We start from the raw sequence: 19,309 nt of genomic DNA, 5'->3' as shown, positions 1-19,309 counted from the left end.
TTTTTAAAAAAATATTAAAGGAACCTATTTGATTTTCTAATCCTTTACACAATTATGCCGCTTTTATTATTGGCCAAGTTACCATCTGTGAGGATAATTTTTTTTTGCTAATGGCACAGTTTTAATGTCCAAGGTAACCTGTAAGTATATAAAAAAAAGCAGTAAAATCAATAACAAGATCACTTTATGTATCCCATAGGGAAATTCACCAGAAACATTAACAGATTAAGAAGCACACAGCAAAACTAAAAATACTCATCAAAAATGGTTTGCATGATGTTTTTTTAGAAAGCTGTCACATTTAAAGACAATAAATATGATTATGTGAATGCAGAAATCCTGCCTAAATTAAAAGAGATTGATCAGGACAGAAGAATTCAGCAGTTTAATAATACAAAAAACAACTTCATCTGAACCCTTCTTGTGGATAAGTGGATAACAGACTGAAATAAATGCAGTTATTTTTCCATGTGACAATCAATCACCAATGTGTCCAAAGAGCATCAGATGGTCCACATGAGATCACAGATTCAGTTGTAAAATAATGGTTATATATTTATGTTTGGATGATGATAATGCTAAAACCTCAATGTAAAGCTTTGGTTATCAGAGGCAGATGTACATCAAGGTATGTTTGTGTGTGTGTGTGTGTGTGTGTGTGTGTGTGTGTGTGTGTGTGTGTGTGTGTGTAAGACAGTGATACCTTTACATAGCAAATATACTGTATGAAGGGCATAAGTAAGCAGGCCAGTGTTGACAAAATAACTCTTTTAGTCACAGCATGTCTTACACACATCTTTCACTCACCTCCACCTCTCACTGACTATAATTTATATAACTGTCCCAGCACACAGGTGTGATTCATGCCTGCAGACTTCATGCATGCTTCATTTAAACACTCATATGTTAATGTGCAGTATCAATTGACCAGCGAATGTCAACCTTTTCAAGATTTGATAGCTGAGAAATAATCGATGCTGTACCTTCTCTCCATTTGCGTTGCCCAATACATAACAGCCCATAATATGAATGAGATTTGGCTCAGGATTTCGCAAACTCATAAGCCGGGCCAGTTTCTTCCAGAACCTGCACACAAAGATTAAGAATTAATGACCGGGATTTTATTAGGTGTAACATAAGACTTATGTTGATCTCAATAATCTGTGCATTATATTTTTTTACTATTTCATAAGTACAGGAAAAACACGGTGTGATGCTTTTTTTTAATAGAAAAATACTCAGCTGTTAACACTCAAGGGTTTTATTCCTCGCATAGCAAAGCGATTTGTCACCAATTACACTTTTTAAGTGCTAAATCATCATAGTTATGTTAGATGTCTTAAAAACTAAAATATGCTGCAATTACATTGTACTCAGACCTCAGGAAAGTGCAATGAAATGGTCATGCAGCTAAAAATTCCCATGCAGCATCCACTTTTCCCACGTTCTCTGACATACACACACTAAAACACTTAAGTTCTTTTTTAATTATTATATACTATAAAATAGTAGATTTTGCTTGTTATGTAGATATTGTGTATAATTGTGTATGGTTTGCAAATTTTGATTTCTAACTTTTCATTGATTTTAACCCAATAGTAGTAGCAAAAAAAATTAAAATAATGCATAACAAATAATGCATTAGGCCATCAATTTTAAGAGCAAACATAAAAAAGTCAGCTGACTTAAATACTGTTTCTTATACTGTATGTTTAAAAACTTAAAACCTTTGACAATAGTTGCATAAACATGATTATGCACTTCTTCCAAAGGTGCTGGAGCATGATTAGATTGAGCTTGATTGGAAATAGTTCCTTTTTCTTCTGAATTTTAAATGCAAAGGATTGCAGCACTTGTTTCTGTTTAATTTATGGTAAAACACTACAAACAACTGTTCTCTCACCAGCTCCTTTTTTCTCTCTTCAATATAATAAGACAAAATGTACAGCTTGTCATGTGACTTAAAAACTGAAAGCATAAACTCTGACTGTAACAAAACATTGGCAGTGAAGGTTCTTTACTAAAAAATAAATAACTAGCTGAATATCTAATGATGGAAAATTCACAGCATCAGTGTTATATAACACTTTTATAAATTGATAAATTGATAATTATCTGGCTGTCGATCTGTCTTTTTAGATTTGCTGAATTATTTGCAAGTAAGCAATTATTTCAATTATTCAACGATGTTTACTATAACTAAGTTATTCTAGTTATAGTTATTTAGTGCAGTCATATCATGTCATAAATAAGTTAATGACAAGATGAAAACTCTTCTACTCAGACCTGTTCATGTCCCTTATATTTAGAAAACAGTTATTTTGGGTTAAAATAATAGTTTGGGCTGGAAGCTTCTTTAACTGCAAGAAGCTGCTGTTATTTTCATCTTAAAGTTTAGAAGTTTCCAAGCCACCAAATAGTAATTTATTTTAAAGCTAATGTGATATCTGTCTGTCTGATGGTGAATAAGACTCACTGAATCATGTCCTCCTCTTTCTCCACTTTTGCAAATGTTGCCACTTTGTTTTTTAGGAGGTAGAGGTGCCCAGGTCCTCCCTAACAAATTATGGAAGAGTGATGTAGTTAAACACAGTGTACACACATACACACACACACACACACACACATACACACACACACACAAACAACTACACAAACTTCTCACCTGACAGAAGATAAGCATGTTCCAGATTTTGCAGCCTTTTCTGTAGGCGTTAAGTTTCTTTTCAATCTCCTCTGAGATATACAGGAAGTTGATGGACAGAGAAAAAAAAACAGAAATGAATAAGCAATGCAACACAGAATACAGACACAGACAAGCAAACAAGAAGGAAATAAAAGACAGATAAAACGATTCAGTTAGTCAGACAAGAGAGCTTCTTATAGTAAAACATCAAGCAGCTGATTAACAGGCCATAATTATTCTAACCCATATGGAAATCTGATATATGGCCATATATGAACATATTTGATGTATATAACCACATATAATGGTAGTTAATATATGTTAACATATATGAACATATTTGGAGTTCTATTGGTTGCTTTAGACATATATTATAAAGTATGTGGAAAACATGTTTTTTTAACTTACCATCTAATGTTTCTATGCATATGTAGGATACATATACTTTAATATATTGTGTAACACCAGTCATGATACATTAAAGTACATCGCAATATATGAGATATCGGGTGTTGAATTATGGAATTAGTTACTATGTGAAATTAGTGCCACATAGATGTTAATGTAGAATTTGCTCATGGGATTATTTAATATTGATACACTTCTAGATAGTAATTTAAGAAGGCAGTCTTGTGCTTATCTTAGGAATCTCTGCTGTTGGAAGTATATCTGCCAAATGCATAAATGTATATGCAGGGGAATTAAATTATTCAGGCTCTTCTTCGAATAGAAGCAAACAATTAAAATAAGATTTATTAAAAATAAAAACGTTACACAAACACACTTAGTCGACTTAATGTACATATGTTACATATAATTACATTTTAAAAATATATGTGGCATATATGTACAACTATGGGAATTTACACTCACCCAGTATATCATCAAAAGTTGCATGCTCGTGGTCCTACATGAATCAACAGAAGAGTTTTTTAGAAAGAGAATATAGGCACTTACTGCGCAATATTGTTTGCTAATTATGACTGATTGATTTTAAACAGCAGAATAATCCTCACTTATTTTACATTCGAGTTCAGTAATGGCAGGCTTGCAAACACACGTCATTTACATTACTAGCACACCCTAAAAGCATAGAGCAGCATCAGAGCAGCAGTGCATTAGCATTACCAAAAGCATCTTTCATAACATGGAAGACAAAAAGGTGCTTTGATCTGTTGGAATAAACAAATGTTGTAAAAGACTCACATAGAGGATGGGGATGATGGACGGGTCGTTCCTGCGTATGATGGTGGGCACATACTCCGCCTTGGGAACCTTGGATGAAATCAGCTACAAAGAAAACCCCAATAAGAAATAAACAAAAAACATCAAATAGACAGGAAATACATGATGAGGGTAATTGGCTGTAGGCAAACATGCTACAGCAGCTTGGGCTCATAGACAAATTGCTGGTGATGACCAACCATGTAAGGCATCTAGAAATTGAGTAACATTATGCTCATTACACTATAGTTTTGTGATTCCTTGTACAGAAAGAGGTGCTGGACATCTATTTGGAAAACTAACCCTTAGGAAACTCCACACATTAGTGATGCGAGTGCTAATTCTAGTGCTAACTGCTGGTGCTGTTTTTTCATTATTCATGTAATTTCTAAGATCTCCATCATAAGAAATACCAGCCAGGTTGTGCTGTTACCAACAAAAATCAAAAAACAAAAGTGCAAGCAACATTAAACACTAAACTAATTAGAAATCTAATACAGATGTTGTTAGAGATGTTGATTCAATACAAATGACTCAAAGTTTATAGAATGTAATGCAGCTATATGAGTTATGGCAAAGAATGATCTATGTCTAGTTAAAAATTCATGAGACAACAAACACAAAGTCTTAGCATGGAAGTTAAAACCTCAGAATCTGAGTGTAAAGATTTTGTTATTGCAAGATAAATTAAAGGATTAAAGCACTGTTGCATTGGGTACAGATAAAATCCCAAAGCCAGGACTAATAACAGGCAGTTGAATGTCATTGTGACTAATGTAAAAAACCATCAACTAAAGAGAAAAATAAAAGAAACAAAAAAATGTATTTTGGAAAATGACGAAGGTCGCATTGTCAAAGATTATCTCGGGGAATGCAAACAAGCTTGCAGCACTAGTGCTTTTCACATTTCCACCTTTGTTTGCATTGTCTGTGTATAATTCATGTATATAAAAATACACCTTTGTATCCAACATGTCTCCTAATGTATTGACTTATCTGCTATGTAGCAAGCTGTTGTTCATTGTTTCGATTCTTTGGTTTCCATGTGTTGTTTTGGCTTCTCGTTTTTGCCTGTGCCACAGTCTAGTTGCCTTCGAAGTTATGGTTTGGACTGTTTGCCTGTTTACACTCCAATTCAATACATTTTTATTTGTATTGCGCTTTTAACAATGGACATTGTCTCAAAGCAGCTTTACACATATAATGTGATAATAAAGAATGAATACGATTGTTTTTTATAACTGTAAGTTTGTCCCTAATGTGCAATCCGCTGGTGACTGCGGCAAAGTAAAACACCCTGAGATGGCATATGTAATAAACCTTGAGAGGAACCAGACTCAAGAGGGAACCCATCCTCATCTGGGTGGCACCGAATGTCCACGAGGGGGCGTTCAATTCAAACCCGGACTTTAAATTTTACAGGTATAAAAATTGATGCTAGCATGGCAGTACTACACGCAGTAGTAAGTTGTTAGTGTGTCCTATTACTGATAGGTGGTGCACATGTCACGGGTTAGTGCATGAATGGAACAGCGTGTGATGATCAAGTTTCTTATGAGGTATAAAACCCACAGATATCTACAGATGACTTCAAGCACAGTATGGTGATGAATCGCGCAGCTGCAGTAGGACATTTGAATTGTGTAAACATTTCAAAGATTGCTGTACATCCGTCAGTGATGATCCCGTTCCCTGATGACGAAGTGAAGCAGGCAGTCCTTGGATGATTCCAGCGTACTGACAAATCTTTCTATACCAAATCTTTCCAGGCGTTTGTTAAACTCTGGGAAGGGTGTATACATGTAAATAGTATGTCAAAAAATAAAGTCTCCTTGAAATTTGTTCTTTAATTTTATAAACTCAAAGGTCCCGGTTTGACTTGAATGACCCTCGTATTATAATAAGCGTTCTTCCCGAGCACTTGCATCCATTACAGTTTATAAGTTTAGCATTACATGGCAGGTGGACAGCACAGAAGAGAACCTAAACACTGTCAAGCTGAGGTATTTTGATTATGAAACATATCCAGTTTTTATATTTGTCTTACATATATGATCACACAATATAATGCTTACAATTGTGCATGTACATCTACAGTGAGAAAAATAAGTATTTGAACACCCTGCTATTTTTCAAGTTCTCCCACTTAGAAATCATGGAGGGGTCTGAAATTGTCATCGTAGGTGCATGTCCACTGTGAGAGACATAATCTAAAAACAAAAATCCAGAAATCACAATATATGATTTTTAAACTATTTATTTGTATGACAGTTGCAAATAAGTATTTGAACACCTGTCTGTCAGCTAGAATTTTGACCCTCAAAGACCTGTTAGTCTGCCATTAAAATGTCCACCTCCACTACATTTATTATCCTAAATTTGATGCACCTGTTTGAGGTCGTTAGCTGCATAAAGACACCTGTCCACCCCATACAATCAGTAAGAATCCAACTACTAACATGGCCAAGACCAAAGAGCTGTCCAAAGACACTAGAGACAAAATTGTACACCTCCACAAGGCTGGAAAGGGCTACGGGGAAATTGCCAAGCAGCTTGGTGAAAAAAGGTACACTGTTGGAGCAATCAATAGAAAATGGAAGAAGCTAAACATGATTGTCAATCTCCCTCGGACTGGGGCTCCGTGCAAGATCTCACCTCGTTGGGTCTCAATGATCCTAAGGAAGGTGAGAAGTCAGCCTAGAACTACACGGGAGGAGCTGGTCAATGACCTGAAAAGAGCTGGGACCACCGATTCCAAAGTGACAGTTGGTAATACACTAAGACGTCATGGTTTTAAATCATGCATGGCACGGAAGGTTCCCCTGCTTAAACCAGCACATGTCCAGGCATGTCTTAAGTTTGCCAATGACCATTTGGATGATCCAGAGGAGTCATGGGAGAAAGTCATGTGGTCAGATGAGACCAAAATAGAACTTTTGGGTCATAATTCCACTAAACGTGTTTGGAGGAAGAAGAATAATGAGTACTATCCCAAGAACACCATCCCTACTGTGAAGCATGGGGGTGGTAGCATCATGCTTTGGGGGTGTTTTTCTGCACATGGGACAGGGCGACTGCACTGTATTAAAGGCAGACTAACAGGTCTTTGAGGGTCAAAATTCTAGCTGACAGACAAGTGTTTAAATGCTTATTTGCAGCTGTATCATACAAATAAATAGTTAAAAAATCATACATTGTGATTTCTGGATTTTTTTTTTTTTTAGATTATGTCTCTCACAGTGGACATGCACCTACGATGACAATTTCAGACCCCTCCATGATTTCTAAGTGGGAGAACTTGCAAAATAGCAGGGTGTTCAAATACTTATTTTCCTCACTGTATTTGGGGTGAGGGTGTGTCAATAAATGTGTGTCTTTGTGACAGAAAATAAGTATAATTAGATACTCACCATGATTTTTGGAGGAATGAAGTCATCCCCTTCACAAGCAAGCCGCTCCAGCTCTTTCTCCTCCTCCCAGTCTACATCATCATACTCTCCCTCATCCAGAGTGCCTGAGGACACCTGAAGATCTCCACCTGAGACAGAGCACCAGAGAAAGCAAGACACAGAAACAGACAGACGAGGATAGAGACAGACAGAGAGAAGATAAATAAAAAAAACCCTGTAACCTGTAGCCCAGTGTTACGGCATTTCGTGATATAGTCACAAAATGTAATCTATTGATTCATGTTCATAGACACAAATTTCCCTCATCATGTCACTGAGGATGACTTTTTTGTGTAATGTATTTCAGTAGGATGTATTTTTGGTGCCTCTACCAAAGTTTTCTTTTTGCCACTGGATATCACAGACGCTGTATTGGTTTTTTTTCTCGTTTGTTATTGATTTTTCTTTATCTTCAAATATTTAAGCAGGAGATTTTATCCTTGATTTTATTGCTTTATATTCAGTAAGATACTCGCTATTATAAACCATCGTTAGTGGTTCCTTCTAGTCAAAATACAGAACATATATTTTTCTGGTTAATTAAGGAGACTGCGTTTTTTTATAGACACACACAGTATACAGTTATATAACCGTATATCCCTAACCCTATCTGTATATACTGTATGTTCTGCCTTATTTTCTGTTAAAAATGGGGAATGAAGATTACCTTTGGCATTTCTGTCAGCATTACCCATGGTCCTCTGCCTCCGTAGCTATGGAGACGGAGCCAGACGTAAAAATAGTGAAATTCGTGTCCATGAACCTAATAAAAGTTTGTGACTATGTCACAAAATGGCGTGAGATTTTCTGCAGGCTTTTTGCTCATTAAATCTCATCGTTTTTTGGAGCCTTCTATGTCTGAAAAAATAAAAACAAATGCAAAAGAAGACAACTTACTCCAGAAAACTGGGCCAGATACTATTCAGGATTGAAAATCAAACCCTGAAATAAGGATGCTAGCCAAGTTCATTGCAAGGCAACACTGATTTTTAAAAAGAATCACAATGTATACATTTTCTATGTATAGTAAAAGTTACAACTGCACCTTGAAGCAAAAAATGATAATTAATTATAATTATTATTATTATTATTATTATTATTATTATTATTATAAAATCAGCAAAGCAAACACCAGATTGATCACTCCTGTTCTTTATTATATAAAACACACAGACAGATGGAGCATGTAGATGAGATATGAAATTACACGTAAATACACATACACATACATACATACACACACAGGGTAGAAACAGACAGGAGCTGCCACACTGAGGTGTGACACACACACACACACACACACACACACACACACACACACACACACACACACACACACACACTGTACACACACGACCTGCTACAAAAGCTTCAGCATGAAAGATGGACTATATGAAGTATGAAAAAGCTCCTGTTCATGCTTTTGTACACACGCTTCCGAACATTTTTTCATTTTTTTCTGGTTGCTGTGAGTAGTTGAGTGTGTGCACACTCACTGTCTCTGGAGTCGTGAAGCGAGTCTGGCTTGATGGGGGTGGGGTCACTCCAGGAACGACTGAAGCTCTTCGTTTTGCGATCGGCGAATGCTAATAATGGAGCGGAGGAGGAGAGCATCACACACACTGCCTTTCACAGTGCGTTCGTACACATACACACACACACCACTCATCTGGCAGGATCCCACTGTTGTCGGTACAACTGCGAGAGTGATGCGCCCTGATAGGACTTCCTATCAAGCTGTCAGGCTTTTTAGATGGCTTCTTGGAATTTACATCCAAACTCTTAGGATTTGTTAAACAACATAAAAGCTCTATTTACGTACAGGTGCAAGTGTGGCTTAGTGAAATACTAACATGGCATAGTAGAGTTTTGACCTTACTCAGGGAAGTGGAAAACCCAATTTTAGATACCATACATCTATTTTCTCTATCACTTATACTACAAAGGATCTATTGAATTTGGACAGGATTGCAACCAATCAGAGGACCCACTTATCCAGGACAATCATGTAAACACTCACACACTCAAGCTCAAGCTACAGAAGCTTGGGAAATGCCAGTCATAATCAGTCTACTTTTTATTTTTAGACTGCAGGGACCCTTCAGCATGTGGAGAACATGCAAAGTCTATGCACACAAGGACAACGCCCTCCAAAGCTTGAAAATTTCAAGCAACCGTTTTACTGTTACAAAGCATTAAACTGAATACTTTTTTCAAAAATGCTGAATAATATCAACAATAATATAAATCTGTGCATCTGTGATTCAATAGTGCTTCTGCACATGAGAAAACGAATAAAACATCTGTTGCTTCAGCCAATAAAGCAATTATTAGGACACAAAGGGAAGCTAAAATGAAAGAAAATGAGCAGAGATGGCATAACTGGATTTCTCAGCACACCGAACCACAGCTTTTTACACAGCTTAAGGTCAAAGTACCAAATTGTTCTTAAAATACAAGGAATTTATTTGCCACACCCACCTATACTTATTTGCACCTTATTCTTTGTTTGCATTATGATTACAAAAAATAGGCCCCTCAGTTTGGTGTAAGGAAGAAAAAAATAATGTTCATGACAGAAAATAAATGACTTGTATTTATTTTCAGAATTACATTTCCATTCAAGCAACATGTAATCCGAATGACAACAATCCACAGACATACACACACACCCCACAAACGCATTACTCACTCTGAGCCTTCATCCTCCTGCTGCCCACCATCCGCAGGTGCTTCCGGAAGTTTCTGAAGTGCAGAGGATTCGGTGAGGACGAGAAGGTTGAAGAAAAAGAGAGATGAGAGAACAGAAAGAACAGTAACACCAACATACATGGAGAGGAGACAGAAGCAGAGGAACATTTAAAGATGATTCATTCGAATGCGGTCCAGTCACTCATGATTAATGCAGGAGAACGAGTGTTTGAAGTTACGGAACAGCATCAAATCTGAGTTGCATTTATAGCATTCAGTAATCAGATCAAATTCTGATTACAGCCATATTAATAGCAACAATTTCAGTGACTTTAGTCGGTAAATTAGTCGCATGGGAAATTAACAGATTTAAGATACCTGGTTTAGAGCGCACTCAGTTCAATTCAAATTTATCTGCATAGCATAGTCACACATCAGTACAAAGCAGAAATACAGAATTAGGTTTAGAGCCTGAATAAGATGAAAGGGGAAATAAGTGAAATTGAAAAGTCTGTAAGAGGAAGAAACCTTGAAAAGGGAACCAGACTCAAAATGAAACCCATTCACTTTTAACCTTTATTGCACATCCTGGTGTAGTAAGAAACAGTTTGTGGTTCTAACTTCAATGCAAAAGTGATCTCACCTTTACAGACATCACAGACTATTCTGACATTTCAACAACAGAAGCACAGCCAAATCCTTTGGCAATGTAAAGTGGTGAGATTTACAAAACGGTTTCTTCATAGCTGAAAGTAAATAAATAGATTTTGGGGGTTGGAGCGATCTTTTTGTTCATGCTGTGTGGTAGCTAACAATATCGCTTCCAAAAATATGACAAGACCCATGGTGCATTCAATCACAAAAGTAGATGAAAGGTTCTTAACAATAATCTATAAAATACCCAGCATTTTTTGTTTCGAAGGAAATCTCAGAACGCCAAATCCTTCAGTTTTACAAAGCAATTTACTTGTACAGTACAAATCACAAAATTTCCATAAGATTAGGCAGTGTTCTTTTACACACGAATCTTCTTAAAAGGATTTTTTTTTTGAGTATTTTGAATAATATAACCATTTTTTTATTATAATATGATGCATAATAATCGTTTGGCAAAGTAATAAGTATGCATTGTCCAGATCCATTCTGTTCACCATGTCTTGGTTTTATAAGTGCTTTCTTTCAACATTGCCTGGCAGGTGTAAATAAATAATGCACACATACAGAAGCACACTTTTCCCTAGTGAGTCCTGATCTTCATCAAAACAAGCCTGTTTTCTCTATTTTTTTCATATCTTTTGTACCATTCTCTGGTATTTTTGCCTTTTTTTGATACAGCTTCTGTAAGTGTGTTCTGCAACATGAGCAATGTACAACACATCATTATACACAGAGAGAGACAAGTCTGCATCCTACATACATTTTTCTACAAAAAGGTATACATACCCAGAGCGGTGACCAATTACTACAATAATTCCCTGTTCTGACATTGTTCCCAGAAATGTAATGTTTATGTATTTCTATTCAAATTTTTTTATTTAGGTAAATCTTGAGAGATTGGTGCTAGCTAGCTTAAAATACTGTAAACTTCTGTAGGTTGGGAAGGTGGATATGTAAGATGAAGCTGTTACATTGGTGTGCTGTGGTCCAGCATAAAGTTTAGTTGGTGTTTCTAACCTTATATTTTGAAAAAAAAATTCTTTATTCCTATCTTTTATCCATTTAGTCTTTTGTTACATGTTGTGGAATAACATGACATGGTCCCGATGATCCTGATATTGTTTATGTTAAAAGCTATTCTTTTCTTCTAGGGAAAACTTACACTGACTGTAACTGAAGACTCCTAAAATGTTACATACATTTCTATTGACAGAAAAAGTCAACATATCAAAATCGTACATTTTCTTTGCAAAATAACATCTGATTTTTAATCGCTCGTATACTATGTAGGTCATGTCCGATCTAAGTTCCTTGGATATAGTTACAATTGTTACTAGAGAAACAATAGCATTAATATAAGCTACAGTTGGAATTAAGGTCAGACCTACCGTTAAATTCATTTGATTATTAACCTTACTTATTATTTTCTGATTATTATTAGAGTATTAACATAATTTCTAGACATTTCTAGACCTAATTCTAAAAATTTCTAGACCTAATTTCTAAATAGGTTGCTATATGATGTAAGCAAACTGCTCGGCCAGAAGAAGGAAATGAAATAGTAATCACGACACTGCAGCTCTGCACAGCAGTCGAGTATGAGTATGAGTAGCTCATTACTTCTTCCAGCATGAATGCTCTTAACTATAGTGGTGCTGACATCCTCGTGTCCTTATGCATTTCCCTTCATTGTTGATGGATATATACGCAGGACAGGATCCGATAGCGTAGCACTGCTCTTCCTCCAACTCAGCCAGGGTTATTAATTCTTCCTTTCTTTACCACTGTTAAAAATCATGATAGGTGATGAGTAGCACGGATCTTGAACACATTTCAAAAATAGAATGTTCCTCAAAAAAGGAAGGTATTTTAAGAAAGAGTTTTTAATTATACGCTCTAATGATCTGTCTGCGGCTGTGAAACAGAGTGTGAGTGTTTAAAATAGAGAGATGACTCAGTCTCTCTGCGTGAGCGTGTCTGACGTTCATTGTTTGCTACCGTGAAGTCGAAATAAAGACAGCTTTACTTACACACACATATTCAGATGACATGGATTTTAGTTGGATAGTTCAGTGTGTGTCTGTATGCATGTTGAAATTGTGTATTGCGCTACGATGAATGTTCTTGCGTCTACCCAGAAAAGAAAAAAAAAACAACACGAAAACAAATCTTGAATTATAGTATCTACATTGTCTTATGTCATGGATAGTTTTTAACATTTTTAGAACCAAGAACAACAGTACCACCGCCGGTTATAAATAAAAATACACAGAATTGTATGAAGAAGAGGCTAGGGCTGATTTCTTCCTAATCCAGACTGTGATTGCACACAGTAAACCACTCCCTAGATTGGACCTATTATTTACTCTATTAATAAGGCCTTGGAGGAGAAACTGAACTGAGTGCTAAAATCTCAGATATTCTTTTTAATAGTAAAGTTACACAGTTGAGTGCATAGATAGCTCTATGCATAATTTAAGTGTAAATTCTCTCTGTCAAACAGAGGTTACCTAACCAGCCCAGGTACAAAAGCAGGCCAACTCTTTTGAGAATAAAAAGACCACAAAGACAAACCGGAGAAATTTACCCCCTCTGCCTGGAATTTTTACAAAATACAACTTGTCCTATTCTGGACAGTTGAAGGTGTTGAGCCCTGTAAAAAAGCACCAGCACTCTCTCGTCACCTTTAGACACATTGTTAGCACTCTGTCACTTCACTACTGTATGTTTGACAAAAAAACCTTCAAATTTCAAAACACTACTCTGTACCAAAATGTGACAATAATCATGCCAAGTCTAAGATCTGTATGAACACTTGTGAATGCAGGTTTATTCACAGTGGCAGGAGAGGTAAACAATGTTAGCGCCAGCACAGCAACAAAGTGAACTAACAAAAACTCTTCCTAAACTGTGAAACTAAATACTAAATCAGTAATGATTGGAAAGCAGAATGAGAAAGAAGAATGGAAATAAACTAAAAACAAAACAAAAAATCAACTAAGTTATGAATCTTTATGACAAATACTGTATGCAATAGACATTTATTTTTTTTCGTCTATTGAGGGCCAATTTAAAGTTTTAAATACTAATGTTTTATTAAGTAGCAGATCATCCTTAATACTCCATACTTCATTATATTCCATACAATTTGAAGTTCCCTTTTGCACATTTAAATACATTTGTACTGTTTTGAAATAACACCTTATTTTTATACAATCTATTTTTATCTTATTTTAAATTTATAGTTCCTCTTATTTAATGTACAATATTCTGAGAAACCGACCAGGTTTACATTACACTGCAAGTTGTATTCTCTATAAAACTATGTTTGTGTTCTTGAATCATCCAAAGAGCAGGTTGGGCAGAGGCCCATAATATACAGTACCCTTACTACAAATGTTAATCTTCATCAAATACACCTCAATATATTTTACATACACTGGAGACACCAACTTTTGAGTGACCAAAAAAAAGTATTTAATTCAGTTTATTTGTATAACACTTGTAAACAATAGACATTGTCACAAAGCAGCTCTACACTAATAAATTGATTAGGAAAACATATTTTAAATGTATACAGTTTGTCCTATAACTATATCCACATACACTTTAACTGATATTAGCTAATGATTTATTTATTTGCTTCTTTGTCTCGATGTTGGAGTAGTATGTATAGCACCCTAGAGGAACTACAGTTAACAGAGGCTCATGCTCATTCTCTATTAACCTCATTAGTGGAAAAGAGCAGCAAACATGACAGTTAATGTCAATTTAAGGAACATTACACACTCCAAATCTAAGAACAAAGTACAGAATATTAAATCTTAATGATCTTAACAACAAATAATTAGAAAATGATCAAGAATTAAACAAAGGCACTCCTGAGACCTCTTGTGCCATTATTGGCTCAGTTATTTTTGCTGCAGTGAATAATATACACTGTGAATGTGAAAGTGTATACAGTGGCAAGAAAAAGTATGTAAACCTTTTTGGATTTTTCAAGGTTTTCTGCATAAACTTGCCAGAAAATGTCAAAATTCTTCTTGAGACTGTATATATATATAATTCAATTCAATTTAATACATTTTTATTTGTATTGCCCTTTTAACAATAAACATTGTTTCAAAGCAGTTTTACACAGATATAAATAGTCTTCTGATACAATTCATTCAAATTTACAATCATAATGATTGTATAATAATATTAAATGTTTAATGCAAAATTCAACACGTCTGTGTTCATGAAATGTGGGTTCACTAACTTTTCTCCTGTAAAAAGCTACCAATCTTTAACATTTAAAGATATCATACAGAAATGCCATTCTATGCATAATATAATATACCCAATTGTTAAATCCTTGGTCATTTCCTCACCAGTGAATTTTAAAGATCTTAAAAGATGTTCAAAGCTTAATATTTTGACGTTTTTGGCTTTGGCTCCCATTGTTTCTTTACCTAGGAGTGTACAAGTAAATTGAAGTGGGCTTAAACAAAAAAGAATCAAAAAAGAAGCTTTAATGGAGAACTTGCAGCAAAACACATAGACACCAACGAAAACAATAACGGACCCTGAGTGTAGGTGAATGTGGGGTTTATATAGGCGGTGCGATGAGAGCTTGGAACAGGTCTCAGGTGTTCTGAATGTAGCCCGATTGCGATGAGCTCCATGTGGGCGGGGCACGCAAGAGCGAAGGAGCAGGGCTCTTCCTGACGCACCGAGGTTTGACAGCCACCGAAGGGGTCGTGGCAGGGGGATTCCTGACACCACCCCCCCCAAAAGGGGCGGCCCCTGACGCCCCAAACCCACAGCACGCCCAATGGGCCAGGGACCTCGGAGGAGGGCCCCTCCGACCGCCCAGGGTTGAAGGGGACCCGGCCGGAACCGCCACGGAGCCAGGAACAGCAGGGAAGGGCCCGAGGCGAAGTGACCACCACTGCGGAGAGCCGGAACGGGACAACAACCCCAGCGGGGTCCCGGAATGGAGCACAGCCCCACGCGGAGGCCAGGAACGGGGCGAAGTCCTTGGCGCAGACTAGAGGCGGAGAGACGTCCACCACGGAGACCCGGAGCAGAGTGACGCCCTTAGCGAAGACCGGAGGCAGCACGACGTCCTTCACGGAGCCTTGGAGCAGAACGACGCCGAGGCTGCCGGCGGAGCGACAATCCCCATGGAGACCAGGAGCGGAGCGACGCCCTCTGCGGAGGCTGCAGGCGGAGCGACGATCCCCATGGAGACCAGGAGCGGAGCGATGCTCTCGGCGGAGACAGGTGGCGGAGAGACGACCCCCCTGGAGACCCGAGCGGAGCGATGCCCTCGGCGGAGACAGGAGGCGGAGAGACAACCCTGGTGACCACCGGAAGCAGGGCAAAGCTCTCAACAGGGCTTACCGGCTGGAAGACCCTCTGGATGGAGCCCGGAGATGGAGCGATGCCCCTGACCGAGTGAGTGGTGACCTCGTCAGGGTTCGTTGGTCCGACGTCACCCTCCAGGGAGCTCAGGGGCGACTTGTCACCGTCCAGGGAGCTTGGAGGCAGGATGTCGCCATGAGAGGGGTCCTGAGGCGAGCCGCCACCTTTTGGGAGACTGTGGGGCGAGCCGTCGCATTCGGATGAAGCCAGGGGCAGCGGTTCGACATCCCTTTCGCAGTCCCGGAGCTGAGGTGAGTGCTCTGGGCACCCCTTGGGCGAAGACGAGGTCTGTGACGTAGCCTCGCCTTCGGAGTGCTCGTGGGGCGAGCCGTCACTTTCTGGGAGACTGTGGGGCGAGCCGTCGCCTTTGGTGGAGCCCGGGGGCAACGGGTCAACGTCCCTTTCGCAATCTAGGAGCCGAGTGGAGAGCTCTGGGGAACCGTTCGGTGAAGCGGAGCTCTGAGAGGTGGAGTCGCCTTCAGGGAGACTGTGGGGCGAACTGTCGCCTTCGGTGGAGCCCGGGGCAACGGGATGACTTCCCTTTCGCAGTCTGGGAACTGAGCTCTTCTTGAGACCCTGGAACGGAGTTGAACTCTTCCGGGAGTCCTGGGACGGAACCGAGCTCTCCTCAGGAATCGGGAGCGAAGCCGAGCTCTCCTCGGGAATCGGGAGCGAAGCCGAGCTCTCGTCAGGGACCAGGAGCGAAGAGGAGCTCTCGTCAGGGACCGGGAGTGGAGAGGAGCTCGCCTGGAGGTCCTGGGACGAAGCCAAACTCGCCTGGAGGTCCTGGGACAAAGCCGGGCTCGCCTGGAGATCCGGGGACGAAGCCGGGCTCTCGGGGACTCTCTGGAGCGGAACCGAGCTCTCTGGGACTCTCTAGAGCGGAACCGAGCTCTCGGGGACTCTCTGGAGCAGAACCAAGCTCTCGGGGACTCTCTGGAGCGGAACCGAGCCTCGGGACTCTCTGGAGCAGAACCAAGCTCTCGGGGACTCTCTGGAGCGGAACCGAGCTCTCGGGGACTCTCTGGAGCTGAACCGAGCTCTCTGGGACTTTCTGGAGCGGGAACGAGCTCTCTGGGTCGCTCAGGGACAGAGAGGAGCTCACAGGGTCGCTCAGGGACAGAGAGGAGCTCACGGGGTCGCTCAGGGACAGAGAGGAGCTCTCACTGAGGTCCGGGGACGAAACGGAGCTCTCACAGAGGTCCTGGGACGGAACGAAGCTCTCTTCGGAGACCTGGAGCAGGATGGAGAGGTCCTGGAGGTCCTGGAACGAAACGGAGCCAGCCTGGATATCCTGGAGCACAGCGGAGATCCCTTGGAAGACCTTCGACGGAGCGGAATTGTCCTGGAGGGCCTGGAGCAGCGCAGTGACCTTCTGGGAACTCTGGTGTGGAACGGCGTTCTCGAAAGCGGGGGAGAGGAGATGGAGATCAGCCGTGGTTATCCCGAGTTCCCTGGTGAGAAGCTGGAGGAACCTGGCGCATGAGCTGACTTCGCCTTCAGTCGTGCTCCACAGCTCTCTGGCAAGGGAGAGAGATTCCTCAGTCAGCAGAGACATGTGGAGCGCGATTTTCGCTTCTTCTGTGGGATAATCGGGTTTTCCCGGGGGCGGAGCTTGACTACCGCTTGATCGCGGCTGAGCGAACCCGACCTCCGAGGCTCGGTTCACGCCGGGACCACGGCGTTAATCCGATCATGCCCTTTCCTTTTTCTTTTTTCCTCCTTTTTTTTTTTTTTTTTTTTTGTCTGTATATTCCTTTTCAGGGGTCCGTTATTCTGTGTTATATATATATATATATATATATATATATATATATATATATATATATATATATATATATATATATATATGGAGCTTCATTATGGAGTGTGTTTTATGGAGCACAAGCCAATATGCACCAGGATCTAATTGTATAGTTTGTGTGTGGATGTGTACAAGGCTCTACAAAACTCAAAGCTAGTTTTATCACTCAGATGTCAGAACGACTGAAGGCATTGCACTTCTAGAAAGCTACCAAATCAAGCTCACATAAAAAAGCATGTACAATGCAATCACTTCAATAAAACATACAACTACTTATAGGCACACTTTAACAAGTCACAACACACACACACACACACACACACACACAAAGTGCCAGCCAATAATAGCGTCTGATAAAGCATTCAGCAGTTCAGTGACCAATTACCAAAAAAAAAGGTGTGTTTTATTCCTCCAGAGTACACAATCATTTCCTTATTCTGTTTTTTGAGTGACTCAGCAAATTACACTTATCTTATAGATCAGCACATCACCTGCATGAACAAATTTTACTGTCAGACATTAACATTAGCTCTTTTTTCCATTACTGTCTTGTGGGAAGAAACAAAGAGGCACTTTGTGGAAGTGGAGTGGCACTAATCACTTGCCAGAGGGAATTAATTTACAATCGCAGAGCTCGACTTATGAGGCATTGTGGCACAAATGTTCTGGTTAAAAGAAATCAACAGACATTTCCTTTTTTCAGTATTGTTATGAATTAACTTTTTTTGAAATTATTAGTTAGAAAATATACCTTGGTGTACAGTATTGTTGATGGAACAAAAGCTAGAAACCATTAAAACATTAAACCATTAAAAAGCAACAATTCTAACATGAGACAACCAAGTACACCAACTGCAACATTTCATTATTTTGCATAAACACAAAGAAAAAAAAAGAAAAATGTTAATGTAAATATTCCTGATATTGTGTTATCTTGTGTTATTTTTTTGCATTTAGTTTTTTTATACATGTCTAAAAATATTTTGTTAAACAATAAATGCATTAGATATAATAGGACTTTTTTTTAATTACCAATTACTGGCATCTTAGCATATCCAATTTATAAATTATTCATCATTCTTGACTATTTGCTAAAAAGTGAAATCAAACTTATGTGAAATAAAAATTACATATAGAAACTACAAATTAGACCTAATACAGATTAAAGCACAAAATTGTCCTTTCACAGTTTTTCTCAGTTGCTTTGGAGCTTTTCTTGAGATTCTTAAGATTTGCAAACCAGTAAGTGCATTCTCAAAACAATTTTTGCAAACAGCACAAAACATTGGATTTCTTGCAAAAGCCAGTACTTTTCCCCAAACCCTTAGTTCATCTCTTTAAAGTAAGTATTTGTGTCAATGAACATGTCATTCCAATTAGAATTTAAAT

General features: G+C 38.9%; 1 protein-coding gene across 7 annotated transcripts in view; it reads right to left on the bottom strand.

The window, feature by feature from the left end:
- The window catches only part of nsmfb (NMDA receptor synaptonuclear signaling and neuronal migration factor b), a 66,277-nt gene that overhangs the window by 11,289 nt on the left and 35,679 nt on the right, over positions 1–19,309 (bottom strand). For 5 of the 7 annotated variants that reach the window (XM_046841776.1, XM_046841780.1, XM_046841777.1 and 2 more), the window contains 8 exons: positions 10,052–10,104; positions 8,856–8,945; positions 7,321–7,448; positions 3,893–3,976; positions 3,560–3,593; positions 2,666–2,736; positions 2,477–2,556; positions 984–1,086 (listed from right to left, as the gene is read on the bottom strand). In XM_046841776.1, the coding sequence (XP_046697732.1) occupies positions 984–1,086; positions 2,477–2,556; positions 2,666–2,736; positions 3,560–3,593; positions 3,893–3,976; positions 7,321–7,448; positions 8,856–8,945; positions 10,052–10,104 (643 nt within the window). The remainder of the gene's footprint in view (positions 1–983; positions 1,087–2,476; positions 2,557–2,665; positions 2,737–3,559; positions 3,594–3,892; positions 3,977–7,320; positions 7,449–8,855; positions 8,946–10,051; positions 10,105–19,309) is intronic. The other 2 variants (XM_046841782.1, XM_046841781.1) reach the window with 1 other exon arrangement.

Source organism: Silurus meridionalis, chromosome 27 (genome assembly GCF_014805685.1).
Source record: "Silurus meridionalis isolate SWU-2019-XX chromosome 27, ASM1480568v1, whole genome shotgun sequence".
Taxonomy (NCBI): domain Eukaryota; kingdom Metazoa; phylum Chordata; class Actinopteri; order Siluriformes; family Siluridae; genus Silurus; species Silurus meridionalis.
Note: the sequence above shows the minus strand (reverse complement) of the source record. Positions and strands in the feature narration are given on the sequence as shown.